General features: G+C 40.0%; 1 protein-coding gene and 1 pseudogene across 1 annotated transcript; one reads left to right on the forward strand and one right to left on the reverse strand.

Annotated features, from left to right (window-relative positions):
• The first annotated feature begins 8,514 nt into the window (after positions 1–8,514).
• Positions 8,515–8,981, forward strand: LOC132369847 (large ribosomal subunit protein uL23-like; annotated as a pseudogene).
• A 1,157-nt stretch (positions 8,982–10,138) lies between these two features.
• On the reverse strand, positions 10,139–11,671 carry LOC132369848 (calcium/calmodulin-dependent protein kinase II inhibitor 1). The gene has a single exon (XM_059929542.1). It carries the CDS (start codon positions 11,568–11,570, stop codon positions 11,334–11,336), a length of 237 nt encoding a protein of 78 aa, XP_059785525.1. The 5' UTR covers positions 11,571–11,671; the 3' UTR covers positions 10,139–11,333.
• Between the last annotated feature and the right edge of the window lie 3,098 nt (positions 11,672–14,769).

Genomic DNA, 14,769 nt, shown 5'->3' on the forward strand with positions numbered 1-14,769 from the left:
TTATCTGCCACCAGACTATAAGCCCCTTTGGTGATTCTGCACGGTGCCTTTCTCAATATGTTTTTGTACCTTTTGTGAATGCCTTTGAGATACATGAAAGCTCTCCAAATGCATATGATCACTAGATAGTTAAATGCACAAATGAAAAAAGAAGGCTGAAGGGGGTAGACCTGTATCAGGAAATATAAAAAATATTATAAAGTAATTAAAACAGGGATGTACTGGGTCAGGAAAAATGTAGGTAAACAAATGAGATCAAGTAGACCCACATAATCATAGGGATTAGTATATGATAAAGGAGGCATTTTATTTTTTTTTTCAATTTAAAAACTTTGTGATTTGTTTCAAAGTTAAACCCAAGACACATTGACTTCATAGGAAATCCACTGAGAAAAGTTTTTCTAGGCTGAACACCTGTTTTCCTTTAGTCTCCCCCAACAGAGCATGTCCATGTTAATTACTTTCATTCTATAATCACTGCTGTCCCACCACTATACCAAGAATACCTAAACTGTGTGTGTGGTATTCTGAATGTTCTTAGTTATCCCCTAATTTCACTAACTGCAAAAGATTTTCTGGGATAACCTGTCACTTGAATTCTTTGGCTACTTTTGAAGATGAAGTCCAAAGAACTCTTAAATGATTCTCCTTTGTGGGGGGAGTTATTTTATAGGCATTAGCAACTAGCACCTGGGGCTGTGCTGATCCCATCTGGCATCACTGGGAGACAACCTGTAAAACCAAAGAATCATTTGATGCAACAGCCAACTAAGTGACTCAAAACTGAAGGTTAAATTTAAAGAAAAAGCTAATTTAGAGAAAGAAAGGGCAATCCTAGAGGAACTCATTCTAAAAAATCAATCATTATGCCTCTGTGTGTGTGTCTGTGTAAGGCACAACCAGATCGATTCAGTGCATGCTGGTGGGTCCCAGATGACTCAAAGGAGGCATTTTAAATCAGAAGAAAAAAAGATAGATTATTTAATAAATGGTACTTGGATAATTGTCCAACCAATTTTTAAAATCAGATATCTATCATATACTATATACAAAATTAATTATCAGATGATATTAAAGCTTTAAATTTAATAATAAGAACTATGAAAGTACAGAAAGATAAGATAGAAAAAATGTTTTTATTATCTTGAGCAAAAAGACCTTTCTTAGTATAACCTATAAGAAAGCCTCTGATTTTATCCCTGTGCAAACTTAAAACAGAATTTAGCACCCATCACACACCCAAAGGAAAATCTACTCCACAAAACAATAATGAACAATGTAGATATTATTGAATTGTTTGAAGAGAAACAGAGAGACAGTTAATAAATTCTTCTAGACATTTTTGTTCTTCCCTCTTATTGTCAGCACCTCACTTTTTCTCCCCCCTCCTAATCTCTAGAGCAAACACAGTGCTTTTCTGCTTTTAATCTTGACTCACAGGCCCTGGAGGTCTAGCCTTTGTGCAAGCATAGCAAATATTTATCTAATAAAAGTTGAAAAGCTTTTTTAAGAATCTAAAATTAATATTGGAATAAGGAAGACATTAAAATATATTTTACATAAAGAAATATGGACATAATTTAAGTTTGCAGCTTGCTGAATATTCACAGACTCAAGAGGGGTATCTCCAAGTCAAGAGGCAGAACAGTACCAACACCCAGAATACCCAATACTTCCTTCCAAGTCACTATTCACCCTCCCCAAGAGAAACCACTGGAAAAGCCTCTTAAAATATAATGTAAAACCTAAAGCCAATTTGAGATTTCCCTATCTAGCCATGACAAAGTAATTGGTACCAGATCAGCCTTCCCACTGCAAAGAACTAGAAAACTAGGCAAAATATCTGAAACAACTGTTTTTAGATGCTGAACAATAGTCAGTCAAGGACTATGATCCTTGAGAGAAGGGAAACAAATGAGTCTCATGATTACATGGTCTTCTGCCTAGAGGCACTTTCTGAACCACAGCACAAGAAGGGGTAGCCCAAAGAGAGCACAGTGGTATTACTAGGCCAAAGAGAACAGGATGGGAGTTCAAGGCTACCATTAAGGCTGGAATTGCAGGGCAGGACACCAGAGAGGAACAAAGAAGAAGCTCTAGATAGCTGCATAGGAATCTCCTTGGGTTTTTGGTTGAAAACCTGCACAAGCCAGCGTAAGACCACATGAGGTGGAGCAAAGAAAAATGCTCGCGAAATAACAGATATTGGGAAGCTGTGAGCTGTGTGGAGATTCCAGAGCTTACATGGGACTGGAAGACATTAAAGTTCCACTAAACCAGAGTGAAAAAAGCTCATGACCAAGTTTGGCATTCAGAAAAGACACCAGAAAGGCAAAGCCTTAGTATTAGGGCTAATCTAACCCTCGAGAAAAGGCTGCTTTAGACATACACTAATACAGATTAAAAACAAGATTCAAAGGACTGATTTGATGCACAAGTAAATTAACTGTCTACAGAACAAAATTCAATTTTTTTTACTGAGGTAAAATTGATATATAACATTATATAAATTTTAGGTGTACAACATTATAAATTGATATTTGTATACACTGCAAAGTGATCACCACTAGTTACCATCTAGTTACCATCCATTACCACACAGTTGATCCCCTTCACCCATCTCATCCTCTCCCCACTTCCCTTCCTCTCTGGTAACCACCAATATTTTCTCTGTATCTGTGAGTTTGTTTTTGTTTTGTCTGTTCATTTGTTTTTTAGATTCCACACATAAGTAAAATCATATGGTATCTGTCTTTCTCCCCCTGAGTTATTTCACTCAGCATACATAGTACCCTCAAGGTCCATCCATGTTGTCGCAAGTGGCAAGATTTCTTTCTTTTTCTGGCTGTATAGTATTGCACTGTGTATATATCTTTATCCGTTCATCCAATCATAGACACTTAGGTTGTTTACATATCTTGGCTATTGTAAATAATGCCACAATGAACACAGGGGTGTATTTATCTTTTTAAATGTGTGTTTCTGTATTCTTTAGATAAATACCCAGAAGTGGAATTGTTGGATCTCATGTCAGTTCTCTTTTTAATTTTTTGAGGAACCTCCATACTGGTTTCCATAGCAGCTGCACCAATTTACATCCCCACCAACAGGGCTCCCTTTTCGCCACATCCTCTCCGATACTTATTATTTCTTGTCTTTTTGATAGTAGTCATTCTCTGATAATAGTCATTCTCTTTGTGGTTTTGATTTGCATTTCTCTGATAATTAGTGATGTTGAACATCTTTTCATGTGCCTGTTGGCCATCTGTATGTCTTCTTTGGAAAAATGTCTATTCAGGTCTTCTGCACATTTTTCAATTGAGTTGTTTGTTTTTGTTGTTGTTGTGTGAGTTCTTTATATATTTTGGATATTAACTCCGTATCAGATATATGATTTGCAAATATCGTCTCCCATTCAGTAGGTTGCATTTTCATTCTGTTGATGATTTCCTCTGCTGTGCCACAGCTCAATTTTTTTAAAAAGAAAATAAAATCAAGAAGTTTTATAGCATGGGATCCACAATGTTCAGCATGCAATCTAAAATTACTAGGCACTCAAAGATTCAGGAAAAGGTGACCCATAATTAGAAGAAAAATCAGTCAACAGAGACCCAGAAATGACTTTTTTTTTAAAGCTATTATGAATATGTTTAAGGATTTAAAGGAAACCATGAACATAATAAGGGGACAAACAAGAAATACCACTAAAGAAATGTAACCTGTAAAGCAGAGCAAAACAGAAATTCTGGAACTAAAAAATATGATACCTGAAGTGAAAAATTAACTAGATGGGTTTAACATCAAGTTAGACACTACAAAAAAAAAGGCCAGTGAACTTAAAGACAGGGCAAAATCAATCTTCCAAATTGTAGCACAGAGAGAAAAAGGCAGAGTCCAACATATTATACGTCTAATTAGAACTTCAGAAAGAAAGAAGAGGGGCTTCCCTGGTGGCGCAGTGGTTGAGAATCTGCCTGCCAATGCAGGGGACACAGGTTCGAGCCCTGGTCTGGGAAGATCCCACATGCCGCGGAGCAACTGGGCCCGTGAGCCACAACTACTGAGCCTGCGCATCTGGAGCCTGTGCCCTGCAGCAAGAGAGGCCGCGACAGTGAAAGGCCCGTGCACCGTGATGAAGAGTGGCCCCCGCTCGCCACAACTAGAGAAAGCCCTTGCACAGAAACGAAGACCCAACACAGCCAAAAATAAATAAATAAATGAATAAAAAATTAAAAAAAAAAAAAAAAGAAAGAAAGAAGAGAAAAATTAGGATATTTGAAGTACTTTTTAAAATAATGGTCAATTTTTTTTTTACAGATTTGTTGAAAACAATAAGCCCAAAGATCAAAAAGTTAATTGAACCCAAGCAGGATAAATATAAAGAAAAACACACTTAGACCTGTCATGATGATACTGACAGCCAGAGATGAACAGAAAATCTTTGGAACAGCCAGAGGGGGTTTGGAGAAAAAACACATTTCATTCAGGGGAACAGAAAAAGAATGAATGCAAACTTCTTGTAGAAAAATAATGCAAATAAGAAGAAAATGGAACAACTTCCTTAAAGTGCTTAAAGAAAATAAAATCAAAACTGTGGACTGGGGCTTCCCTGGTGGCGCAGTGGTTGAGAATCTGCCTGCCAATGAAGGGGACATGGGTTCGAGCCCTGGTCTGGGAAGATCCCACATGCCGCGGAGCAACTGGGCCCGTGAGCCACAACTACTGAGCCTGTGCGTCTGGAGCCTGTGCTCCGCAACAAGAGAGGCCGGGATAGTGAGAGGCCTGCGCATCGCAATGAAGAGTGGCCCCCGCTCTCCGCAACTAGAGAAAGCCCTCGCACAGAAACGAAGACCCAACACAGCTAAAAATAAATAAATAAAAATTAAAAAAAATCTATTAAAACAATTCTTTAAAAAAAAAAAAAAAAAAAAAAAACTGTGGACTGAGAATTTTAAATCCAGCAGAAATAGCTTCAAATATAAAGGTGAAAGAAGGATATTTCAGTTAAACAAAAACTCAGAGATTTGTCATCAGCAGACTTAAAATACAAGAAATGTTGAAGGAAAATGATGGCAGAAGGAAATGCAGACCTACAGAGGAATGAAGAGTGCCAAAAAAAGATGGGTAACTATAAAAGACTTTTTTCTTCATTATATAGTTTTTACGGGATAATTGGTAATCATATATCACTGGTGGGAGTATTAAATTGTACAACCACTTTGGAAAAAGTTTTGGCAGTTTCTTATAAAGCTAAACAAACACCTATTTTATGACCTAGCAGTGCCACTCTTAAGTATAGTTTAAAATACATGTCCACAAAAAGACTTATACACAAATATTCATAGCAGTTTTAGTCACGATAGCTAAAAACTGGAAACAGGTAGTGTGAGGACATTGTCCCTGAAATGGGGTGGGCTGGTGTAGGGTGTCAGAGCCTGGACAGAATGAGGAGACTCGGTCAGCATAGGGGTTTAAAACCCAAGCAGAGTGGGGAGGGTGTCCTTATAGAGAAGCAGCCCAGTGTGGAGTTTCAGAGCCCAAGCCAGGTGTGTCAGAGGTCCCAAGACCACCCCCAAGTTCAATGATTAACTAGCAGGACTTAGCACACAGTCATACTCATGGCTATGATTTATTACAGCAAAATGATGCAAACCAAAATCAGCAAAGAGAAAGGCATATGGGGCAAAGTTCAAAGGAAACCAGGCACAAACTTCTAAGAGTTCTCTCTCAGTGGAATCACAGGGAACATGCTTAGTTCCTCCAGCAACAAACTGTGACAACATGTGTGAAATGTTATCTATCAGGAAACTCATAAGATTCAGAACCCAAGGTTTTTATCAAAAGTTGGTGACAAAGGTACTCCATGCCTGTATGTACAAAAATTCCAGATTCCCACAAGGAAAGCAAGTTGTTAAGGATAAACCACATTATTTATACAAAGAGTTTGGGCACAGTGAACCATTCTTATCAGTATGGGGAAGGTGGGAACCTTCCTGAAATCCAAGGTACCAGGTGCCAGCCAAGGACCAAACTTGTATATAATCCCTTCTAGCAATAGCAGCCTCAGGCCTTCTATATTAACTCTTCTGCACATCAAGTGACAAGGGTATCCTTGAGGAGGGGTGGCTCAAAGCAGGTTTTCAGAGCCAAAGAAGGTTGAGGAGAGTGTCCACACAGGGGGCAGTGATGGTACTAGCCTGGTACTGGGAGTCAGAGTCAAAACTGGGTGAAAAATGCATCCATATAGGGCAACCTGGTGCAAGGTGTTGGAGTCAAATGGGATAAGGTGGGCATCTACACAGGAGAGAGAAGGGTGCAGCAATAAGGGATTGGTTACAAACTGGTAGAATGATAAAAAATAAGTAACAATATTAGGATAATAGTGGCCTGGATTTTCTTACCATCATTAGAGTTAAAAACATGTGAAGGGAGAAAAGTAGACTGAAACTTGTGATGTTGGGGGTATTGAAATTGGAGGTATCAGTCTGAAATCATGGTTTTCAATAGATAGATAGATGGAAGTAGGAATGAATATAAATGTAAATGAGTGTGTCTACCAAAAGGGCCTGGGGCAGTGACACCTCAAGGACAATGCATATACTTAGTGTTAAGATCTTGGTTCTAAGTAATATTTTTCACTTCTTGGAGAAATGGCTAATTACAGGGTTAACTACAGGCATGGAAAAATACAAGATGAGTCTGGAGCATCTTGTACAAGAAACAAGGAAGTGCTCAAAGAATGACAGGGACATATCAAAAGGACAAGAGCCAGCTTGAAGAGGCTCCAGTGGCCAAATTGGGTATAATTTGAGTTGCAAAATAAATAATGATATATTTTTTAAAAATATTTATTCATTTATTTATTTTGGTCACGCTGGGTCTTAGTTGCGGCAGGTGGTTTCCTTAGGTGTGGCACTCAGGCTCTTTAGTGTGGCATGTGAACTGTTAGTTGTGGTATGCATGTGGGATCTAGTTCCCTGACCAGGGATGAAACCCCGGGCCCCTTGCATTGGGAGCGTGGAGTCTTAACCACCGTGCCACCAGGGCGGTCCCCAAAATAAATAATGATATTAACAGACTATAACTCATTGGATAAAATATGAAATCATGAATTTATGTTGATAAAAAATCAATGAATAAATTTAAAGTTTGATGAAAATAGAATATTTACATAGTTTTGAAATATCTATCATAAAAATATTGATTAATTACAAAATGAAAAAGAGTAACTTTATATCTCAAATGATTCAAGAAAAAAATTCTTTGTACTACTGGCAACAATTCTGAAAGAAATAAATACACAAATCACAGTTATAGTCGGAGATTTTACCACTTATCTCTCAGTGATTAACAGAACAAGTAGTTATTCTGTATTCTGATTGTGATATTGGTTATGCGCATCTGTATATTTGCTAATATTCAGAGAACAGTACTGTAAAAAATCAGTTATACTGTATGATAATTTTTATTTTTTCATTAATTTTTATTGGAATATAGTTGCTTTACAACGTTGTGTTAGTGTACGATAATTTTTAAATAAAATAGTAAATAATAATAATATCTACATATATAGTTGGTGAGGAAAAATCTTAAATTTTCTATGGCTGGACAATCAAACTAAGACAGAAAGGAAAAAAACAAATGACATGACCCCTTTATGGTGGGCCTTTTCCAATGTGCACTGTGCATCTACATTATACATTACCCAGACCTTCTCAAAGCAGGAGGATGAAATCAAACTTTGAGAAAAAGCTGGTCCCGTTGTTCAGATGCCAGCATTGTAATTCTATGATTAATATTTCTTTTTCATCTCATACACAGGGTCACATTGACCAAGGGCTTGTTCTGTACATGCATAACTGACTAAAAACAAAAAACAAAAAAACTGATGAACTGTGTGCACAATGCTAACCTTTCAATATGATACATTAATTCTTTGTCTCAAAAATGTATAAAACTGCATCTCTAACTCCTGATCAATGGAGCAGTTCTCAGAGTTTCTGAGAATCTGTTTCCCAGGTTATAATTCTCAGTTTGTCTTGAATAATATTCTCTTTTCTTTCTTCTTAGCTTGATTGTTATTTGATTTTTCATTGACATAGTAGAGAGAGTGGCAAAGTAAATCCATAAAGTAACTTTACACCTTAAGGAACTTGAAAAAGGAGCAAACTAAAACAATAGCTAGCAGTAGGAAGGAAGTAATAAAGAACAGAATGGAGACAAATACAATATAGAATGGAAAAACAATAATCAATAAAACCAAGAGCTTGTTCTTAAAAAAAAAAAATTGACAAATATTTAGCTAGATTGACTAAGATACAAAGCAAGAAAAATTAAAGTATTAAAATCAGAAAAGAAATTGTTACCAAAGTTCGTGTGCCTGTTGCACAGTGAGGCCAAATAAACTGAAACATCGGAGTTTGAAGCAGAGAAAGGTTTATTGAAGTAGGACATTTCTACAGATTTTACAGAAATGAAAAGGATTATAAGAGAATACTGTGGCTTTTCACAAAGATGGTGCTGAAAGCGAAGAAGGAAGCCCCTGCCCCTCCCAAAGCTGAAGCCAAAGCAAAGGCTTTGAAGGCCAAGAACGCAGTGCTGAAAGTCATCCACAGCCACACAAAAAAGATCCGGACATCACTCACCTTCCAACCGCCCAAAACACTGTGGCTCAGAAGGCAGCCCAAATGTCCTCAGAAGAGTGCCCCTAGGAGAAACAAACTTGGCCACTATGGCATTATCAAGTTCCCCCTCACTACCAAGTCAGCCATGGAGAAAATAGAAGACAACAACATACTGGTGTTCATTGTGGATATCAAGGCCAACAAGCACCAGATCAGACAGGCTGTGAAGAAGCTCTATGACATTGACGTGGCCAAGGTGAACACCCTGATAAGGCCTGATGGAGAGAAGAAGCATATGTTCAACTGGCTCCTGATGACAGTGCTTTGGAAGTTGCCAACAAAATTGGGATTATCTAAACTGAGTCCAGTTGGTAATTTTAAATATAAAAGTTTTCACTAAAAAAAGAAGAGGATACTATGATGAACAAACAGTTCACTTCAGGGAGAGGAACTGGGTGGCAGGGAAACAGTGAGATTTTACTTTTGGAATTTTGTCCCAAATGCATGAATAATATATTTAACCAATAACAGCAATAAACATATGAGCACAAGAATAGATAAAAATGAAAATAATTTATTAAAGTATAAATTATTTTTACTGTATTTTCTAAAGTTTTTGCAACAGGCTTGTGTTACCTTCATGATTGGAATAAAAACAAAGAAGATTTTTTAAATGTTTGTAATGTTAGTATGCGTACAATTTTTATTGTGTTTCTTTAATATCATATCAAATCTTATCTCTTCTTTGACTAGAGGAATTTAGTGAAAACAGCATCTTCTCCTTGGCTGTGAGCAGGAACCGGAACCCCTAAGTTTTGTACTTCCAGGTGAGGAGACCTCAGCCTGAACTAGGAATGGAAACAGTTTAGAAACAGATAAAGAAGAGTAGTTTCTTAGGGAGCCAAAGAAAGAAGATGTTGTCCTAGAAATAGGTTGGAATGTGGTGGCTGGACTCAGGCATTTAGAACTAATTTTTAAGTCCCAGTGTTCAGGCAGCTGTCAGACAAGTCAGGCCAGAAGCCAATGGAAACCAGCTGGTAAAGCTGGAAAGAAGAAGCAGGCTATGTATGTGGGTTAGGCAGGTTCGGCACCTTCACATACTGGCACAGCAGCGAGTTCTGTCCCCAAACTGAGTGGGAAAAGAGCTGGGCTCCAGTCAAGAACAACCAGCCAGGTCAGACTCTCTGGATTGACATCACTCTTGTGCCAAAAGAACGCAGGCATCTCAAACTGCCTTTTCATTTGTGCTGGATGGAGAGAGTGTTGGCAAGAGTCCGAATGGTTCAAGGCTTTGAGGTTTGGCCCTCTGGCCCGTTTCTCTCAGTGCTGCTATTTGCCCAGGCCAGTACAGAATCCTGGTCTCTAAAGAGTCAAGATTATCTGAACAAGTCAGAATAGAAGAACTTTTAAAAATGAACACTTTTATTTTATTTTATTTTATTTTATTTTTTTTTATTTTTTTTCACAGGAACAGTTCTTTTATTGTACATTGAAGAAATAGCCCTGTGTGCTGGTTAAAGGTGCAACATACAGAATATCGAATTAAGAAAAGAGGCAACAGGGTAAGGAAAGGAAGAAACCTCTTGAGGTCCAAAGTTGCAAACAAAAACTGGTAGAAGATTCCTCACGCAAGAGGCATTTTTGCAAATACCATGCAAAACAGGCAGCTGGTGTGCCCTAAGAGAACCCCTATAAATAACAGAAAAAGACACTCCAAGCATTCCTTTACGTGGACTCAGAGCACAGGGAAAAGAAAAGAAACCAAAATGCCTTTTGGCATTTCAAGATATTTGGCACTCTTGTGATTACATTTTTTTACAGTCCGTTAAAGAGAATAAACTGACACAATATTAGAGAAAAAAAAGGCTGCTCACACAACAGACTGCAGGGAGGGGTTAGAAAAAGCTCAAGCATTTTTTTTTCTTTGTTTTTTGTGTGGTTTTTTTTTTTCCTGACATATAAAATGTGTTCATTTGCATTAACTTGGGCAAATAGCTCGCAGCAACAAAGAAACACAAGCTTTACAATTCATTTTAAAATAAAGCGACAATTTTTTTCTATGTATGATTCCTTAGAAAAGTTCCCGTCTTGTTTTAAACACATTCTTGATAACTTCAAAAGATGACCAAAATAGAATGCAATATCTATAGAGATCATTTTCTGATTTTCTTTGTACATCCAAGGATAACAACATAAAAAAATAAAACTGGACAGCATTTCACATCCAAGTGCACAGAATCATTTTTGCAAGATTAAATAATGTAAACATTGGGAACAGCCAAATCAGCGAAGAATGCCAACACCTCAAAACACCCGGTGTTGCTGCTTCATTATTTAAGTGGTTCAAAATCCAGATCTATAATTGCGCAATATTCACTGTATATAAAAAGAAATGGATATTAATTTTGACAAATAGCTGCAACTGAGACTTCTCTTTTTATTTCTTTATGTGTATATATATATAGTGATTTTTTTTAATTTTTTAAAAATTTTTTTAAATTTTTATCTTTGCAAAGGAGCCCAGAGCCTTCTCCTTCTCACGCCTCATCTGTCTCCCGGCCTGACACGAGATACAGGTTGTTGATTTCATCGTGGGTAGCAAGCTAGTAATAAATTTCAAAGTGCTTTCTCTTTTCATGCTTTTTGCCAATAACTGATATCGCCGTTCTCATTCTTATTCTCTCCCTTAACTCATTGTCTTTAGGGGAGTTAGACACCAGGAGGTGCCTTGTCTGTCATATTTTTCAGCACGTCATCAATCCTATCATCTTCAATAACAACCCGCTTGCTCCGGCCGATCTGGCCCAGCTTGGGCGGCCGCTTGTTCTGCCCGGCACCGAAGAAGTTGTTGGTGTCCTGCAGGCGGCAGGAGAAGATCTGGCCCACGTCGCCGCCGTCGCCGTAGGGGCTCAGCTTCTCGTCGCCGTAGGGCAGCACCTCCGACATGGTCGCGTCCGGGGGCTCCGCGGCGGCACCTCCTCCGCCCGCGTCCCCGCCCGCGGCGGACAGGGTCAGCGGCGCTGGGGCCGGGGACGGCCGGCCGGGGACGGCCCGCGGGCTGCGGCGGCGCTGGCGCCGGCGAGAGGCCGGAGGGCGCCGCTGGGGCAGGAGCGCGCAGCCGGCCCGAGCGACCCCGCGAGCGCCCGAGGCTGCGCTGCGCTGCGCTCCGGCTCGGCGGCGCGCGAGTGGCTGCTGCTCCGGCAGAGGCGAGAAGGACTCACATCCTCGGCGCGCTCGGGCGCTGGACTGGGGCCGGGCCGGGCGGGGCCGTGAGCCGGGGGAGGAGGCTGTGCCAGCGAGCCCCGAGGGCGCGGGGCGGAGGAGGGCGCACCCCGGGAAGCCGGGCGGTTCGGTCCTGCGGCGAGTGCGGGCGGCGGCGGCGCTGGTTCGGGGAGGCTGACTGGGGAGCTGCGAGCGGCTGGGCTGCGAGGGGTGGAGGAGGAGGGGAGCGAGGGTGGAGGGAGGGCACGGGTGGGGGGGGGAGAGAAGCCCGGAGGGAGGGAGGGGGAAGAGAGAAACCGAGAGGGGAACGGGGAGAGAAGCAGAGACACAGAGAGAATGAGAGACAGGGGAATCGACCGAAAGAGAGAGAGGAAGGCAAGAGGGAGGAGAAGAAAGGGCGGAGGGAACGACTAGATCAGAGTCGGAGAGGCAGAGGGGAGAGAGAGAAAGAGGGTCGGAGAGGGAAGGAGGAGAGTCAGAGCGAACACTTTTATTTTTAAAAATTATTTTTTCCATGGGCCATGTCATCACTTATCATTATATTATAATAGCACATTTGTATAGATTTTTTGTTTTGTATTACTCCCCAATTGGAATGTAAGCTCCTTGAGGACAGGGGACTTTTTCTGCTTCATTCACTGCTGTCTTCTCAAAGCTCAGAAAGGTGCCTGGCACAAACAGTTGCTCAGAAGATTTTAGTTGAGTTACAAAAAATAATCACTGCCAAAAAAATGTTACAAAAAGTTCAAATAGTAAAGTTCAAAAAGTAAAATTTGAGTCTTTGTCCATATCTCTATCTAATTCTACTCCCCCAAGATAACCATTATAACATTTTTGTATATACAATATTAATCCTAGAACAATCTGTCTTTTTATTTCTGTTTATCTTAAGCAGACCACAATGCCTGGCATAGAAGAAAGTACTTGATACAACTACTTGAAAATTCATTGAATGAGTTGTAAGCAGTCTTGGAGTTGGGGTGCAGTGGCTAAAAAAAGGGTTGGCTGCTATAGGCTATTTCCCTGAACAAGTTAGGGTGAGTTCCTTGAGTTAAGCATCTGTATACCACACGTATCGAGGAGAGTGCCTGAACAGGACCAATTATTTATTAAACACTTAGTCTATGACCCAACCATATAATGAGAAGAAAGGTTTGATTCTCCAGCCTGCTGCACTACTTCTGGCTTCCTTGAGTAAGACTCCTTGCCCTGTTAAACTGGCTCAGTGCCATTCTACCTGAGCATGCTGGCCCCAGGGCAGAACTCCCATCCCAAAGGGCTCTCCATGCCTTTTGGCTGCTGGCAAGACAGAATGAGAAGACTCTCCCATAGACCAACAGACACAGACACCCACGCTCATGCCCAGCATGTCTGCATGGAATGTTGCCCAGTTAGAACCTCTGAGAGACAGACATCTGTCAGCATCTCTTTGTGAGGGTGTCTCAGGGGATTTGTCTGAGTGCCAGCTTCTCTATAGAAAAGGCAGTCAAAGCCGGAAAAAGCCAGCCATTCAGTCACACTGAAAATACAATATTGAAGCATTAAGCTGGAATGTGACGATTTACAGCTGTCACACCACACTCTCTAAGTGAAATCACATTTTGTGCCAGACTTCCAAAGACATAATCACATGAAAACTATTTTTATTCCCTTGATGCATGGTTAAAAATAGTTTACCACAAATGTAAGAAAATCTACTATGGGATCTCTGTTGAGAAGCATGAATACAGGGAGCAAAGTGGCTGTTTTCTGTTTTACTTCAGGAAACATTTAGTTATAAATAGAGTGATGCACTTAAGCATAGAAGAAGAGTGACTTAGGGTGGATTCCTTGCTAGTCAGTAACTTTATTGAATCAACAAAACTAAATTTCCTAGAATCCACCTTAATGATAGAAAAATCTTCTTAGTAGGCCTTTCAGGTTCCAATTCATCTTCGTTTTCTTCTTGACTTCTGCTTATTTCCTTACCAGATCTTTCACCTTCCAGAAGTTAAGTAAAATATTCCAATCTCTCACTGTACTTACTGCTGGGTTCTTATCAGTGTGTGTGTGGTGGGGAGCTGGGGCAGGGGCGGGGAGTTGGTTGGAGAGACGGCCTGCATTCTCAGTACCCAAAACATTTAAAGTTGCCACACATTTCCTCAGGCCTCTGCACCAGCTGGTTCCTTGGTTTGAGAGGCTCTTTTCCAAATCTTTGAGCAGCTGCCTCCTCATCATTCAGGTTTCAGTCAAGTGTCAGTCCTTCCTGACTATCCTATTTAATATTGCCCTCCTCCCATGACTCTGTCTCATGACATTTAGTCTTATTTTCCTCACACTACAGCATCTGAAATTTTACTTACTGGATTATTGTCTGTCTCCCTAGATAAGACCTAAGCACCATGAAAGCAAATACCCTGTCTGCCTTGGTTACCACAGTACTCCAGCACCTTGAATAGTTCCTGGTATACAACAAGCTTTTTGTACATATTTATCATTGAATAGGTGGTGGCTGATAGATGGTAGTGATTAAGTGTAAAACTTCGGAGGAGTGATTTGTTTAAGGATTTAAAAAGAGAATTTTAAATTTCCAGCCAATTACTGTCTTGCCAAAAAGAAAAAGAAAAATGAATTGGGATTATCACATCCATTGTCAACTTCTAATTATGCCCTTAGCACTGGTTTCTGTACCAGGTGTGAGTGTATCACACACAGTGCGTTTTACCACTTGGATCGGAGATCAAAGGAAATCAAAAGTCACTAGCAAATCTTAAATTAACCATAACACATATTTTCCTCAATAGCTCTTGGAAGAGTCACCCTAAAACACACTGTTATTCAATGGAATATGTAAATTAGTAATGAAAAAGTTCGTTCAGTTAAGGTGAAGAGATACACACGAATAGAGAAGACACATTTTAAAAGGATAGAAAAAGTCCCCGTT

The sequence above is a fragment of the Balaenoptera ricei genome, chromosome 8 (genome assembly GCF_028023285.1).
Source record: "Balaenoptera ricei isolate mBalRic1 chromosome 8, mBalRic1.hap2, whole genome shotgun sequence".
Taxonomy (NCBI): domain Eukaryota; kingdom Metazoa; phylum Chordata; class Mammalia; order Artiodactyla; family Balaenopteridae; genus Balaenoptera; species Balaenoptera ricei.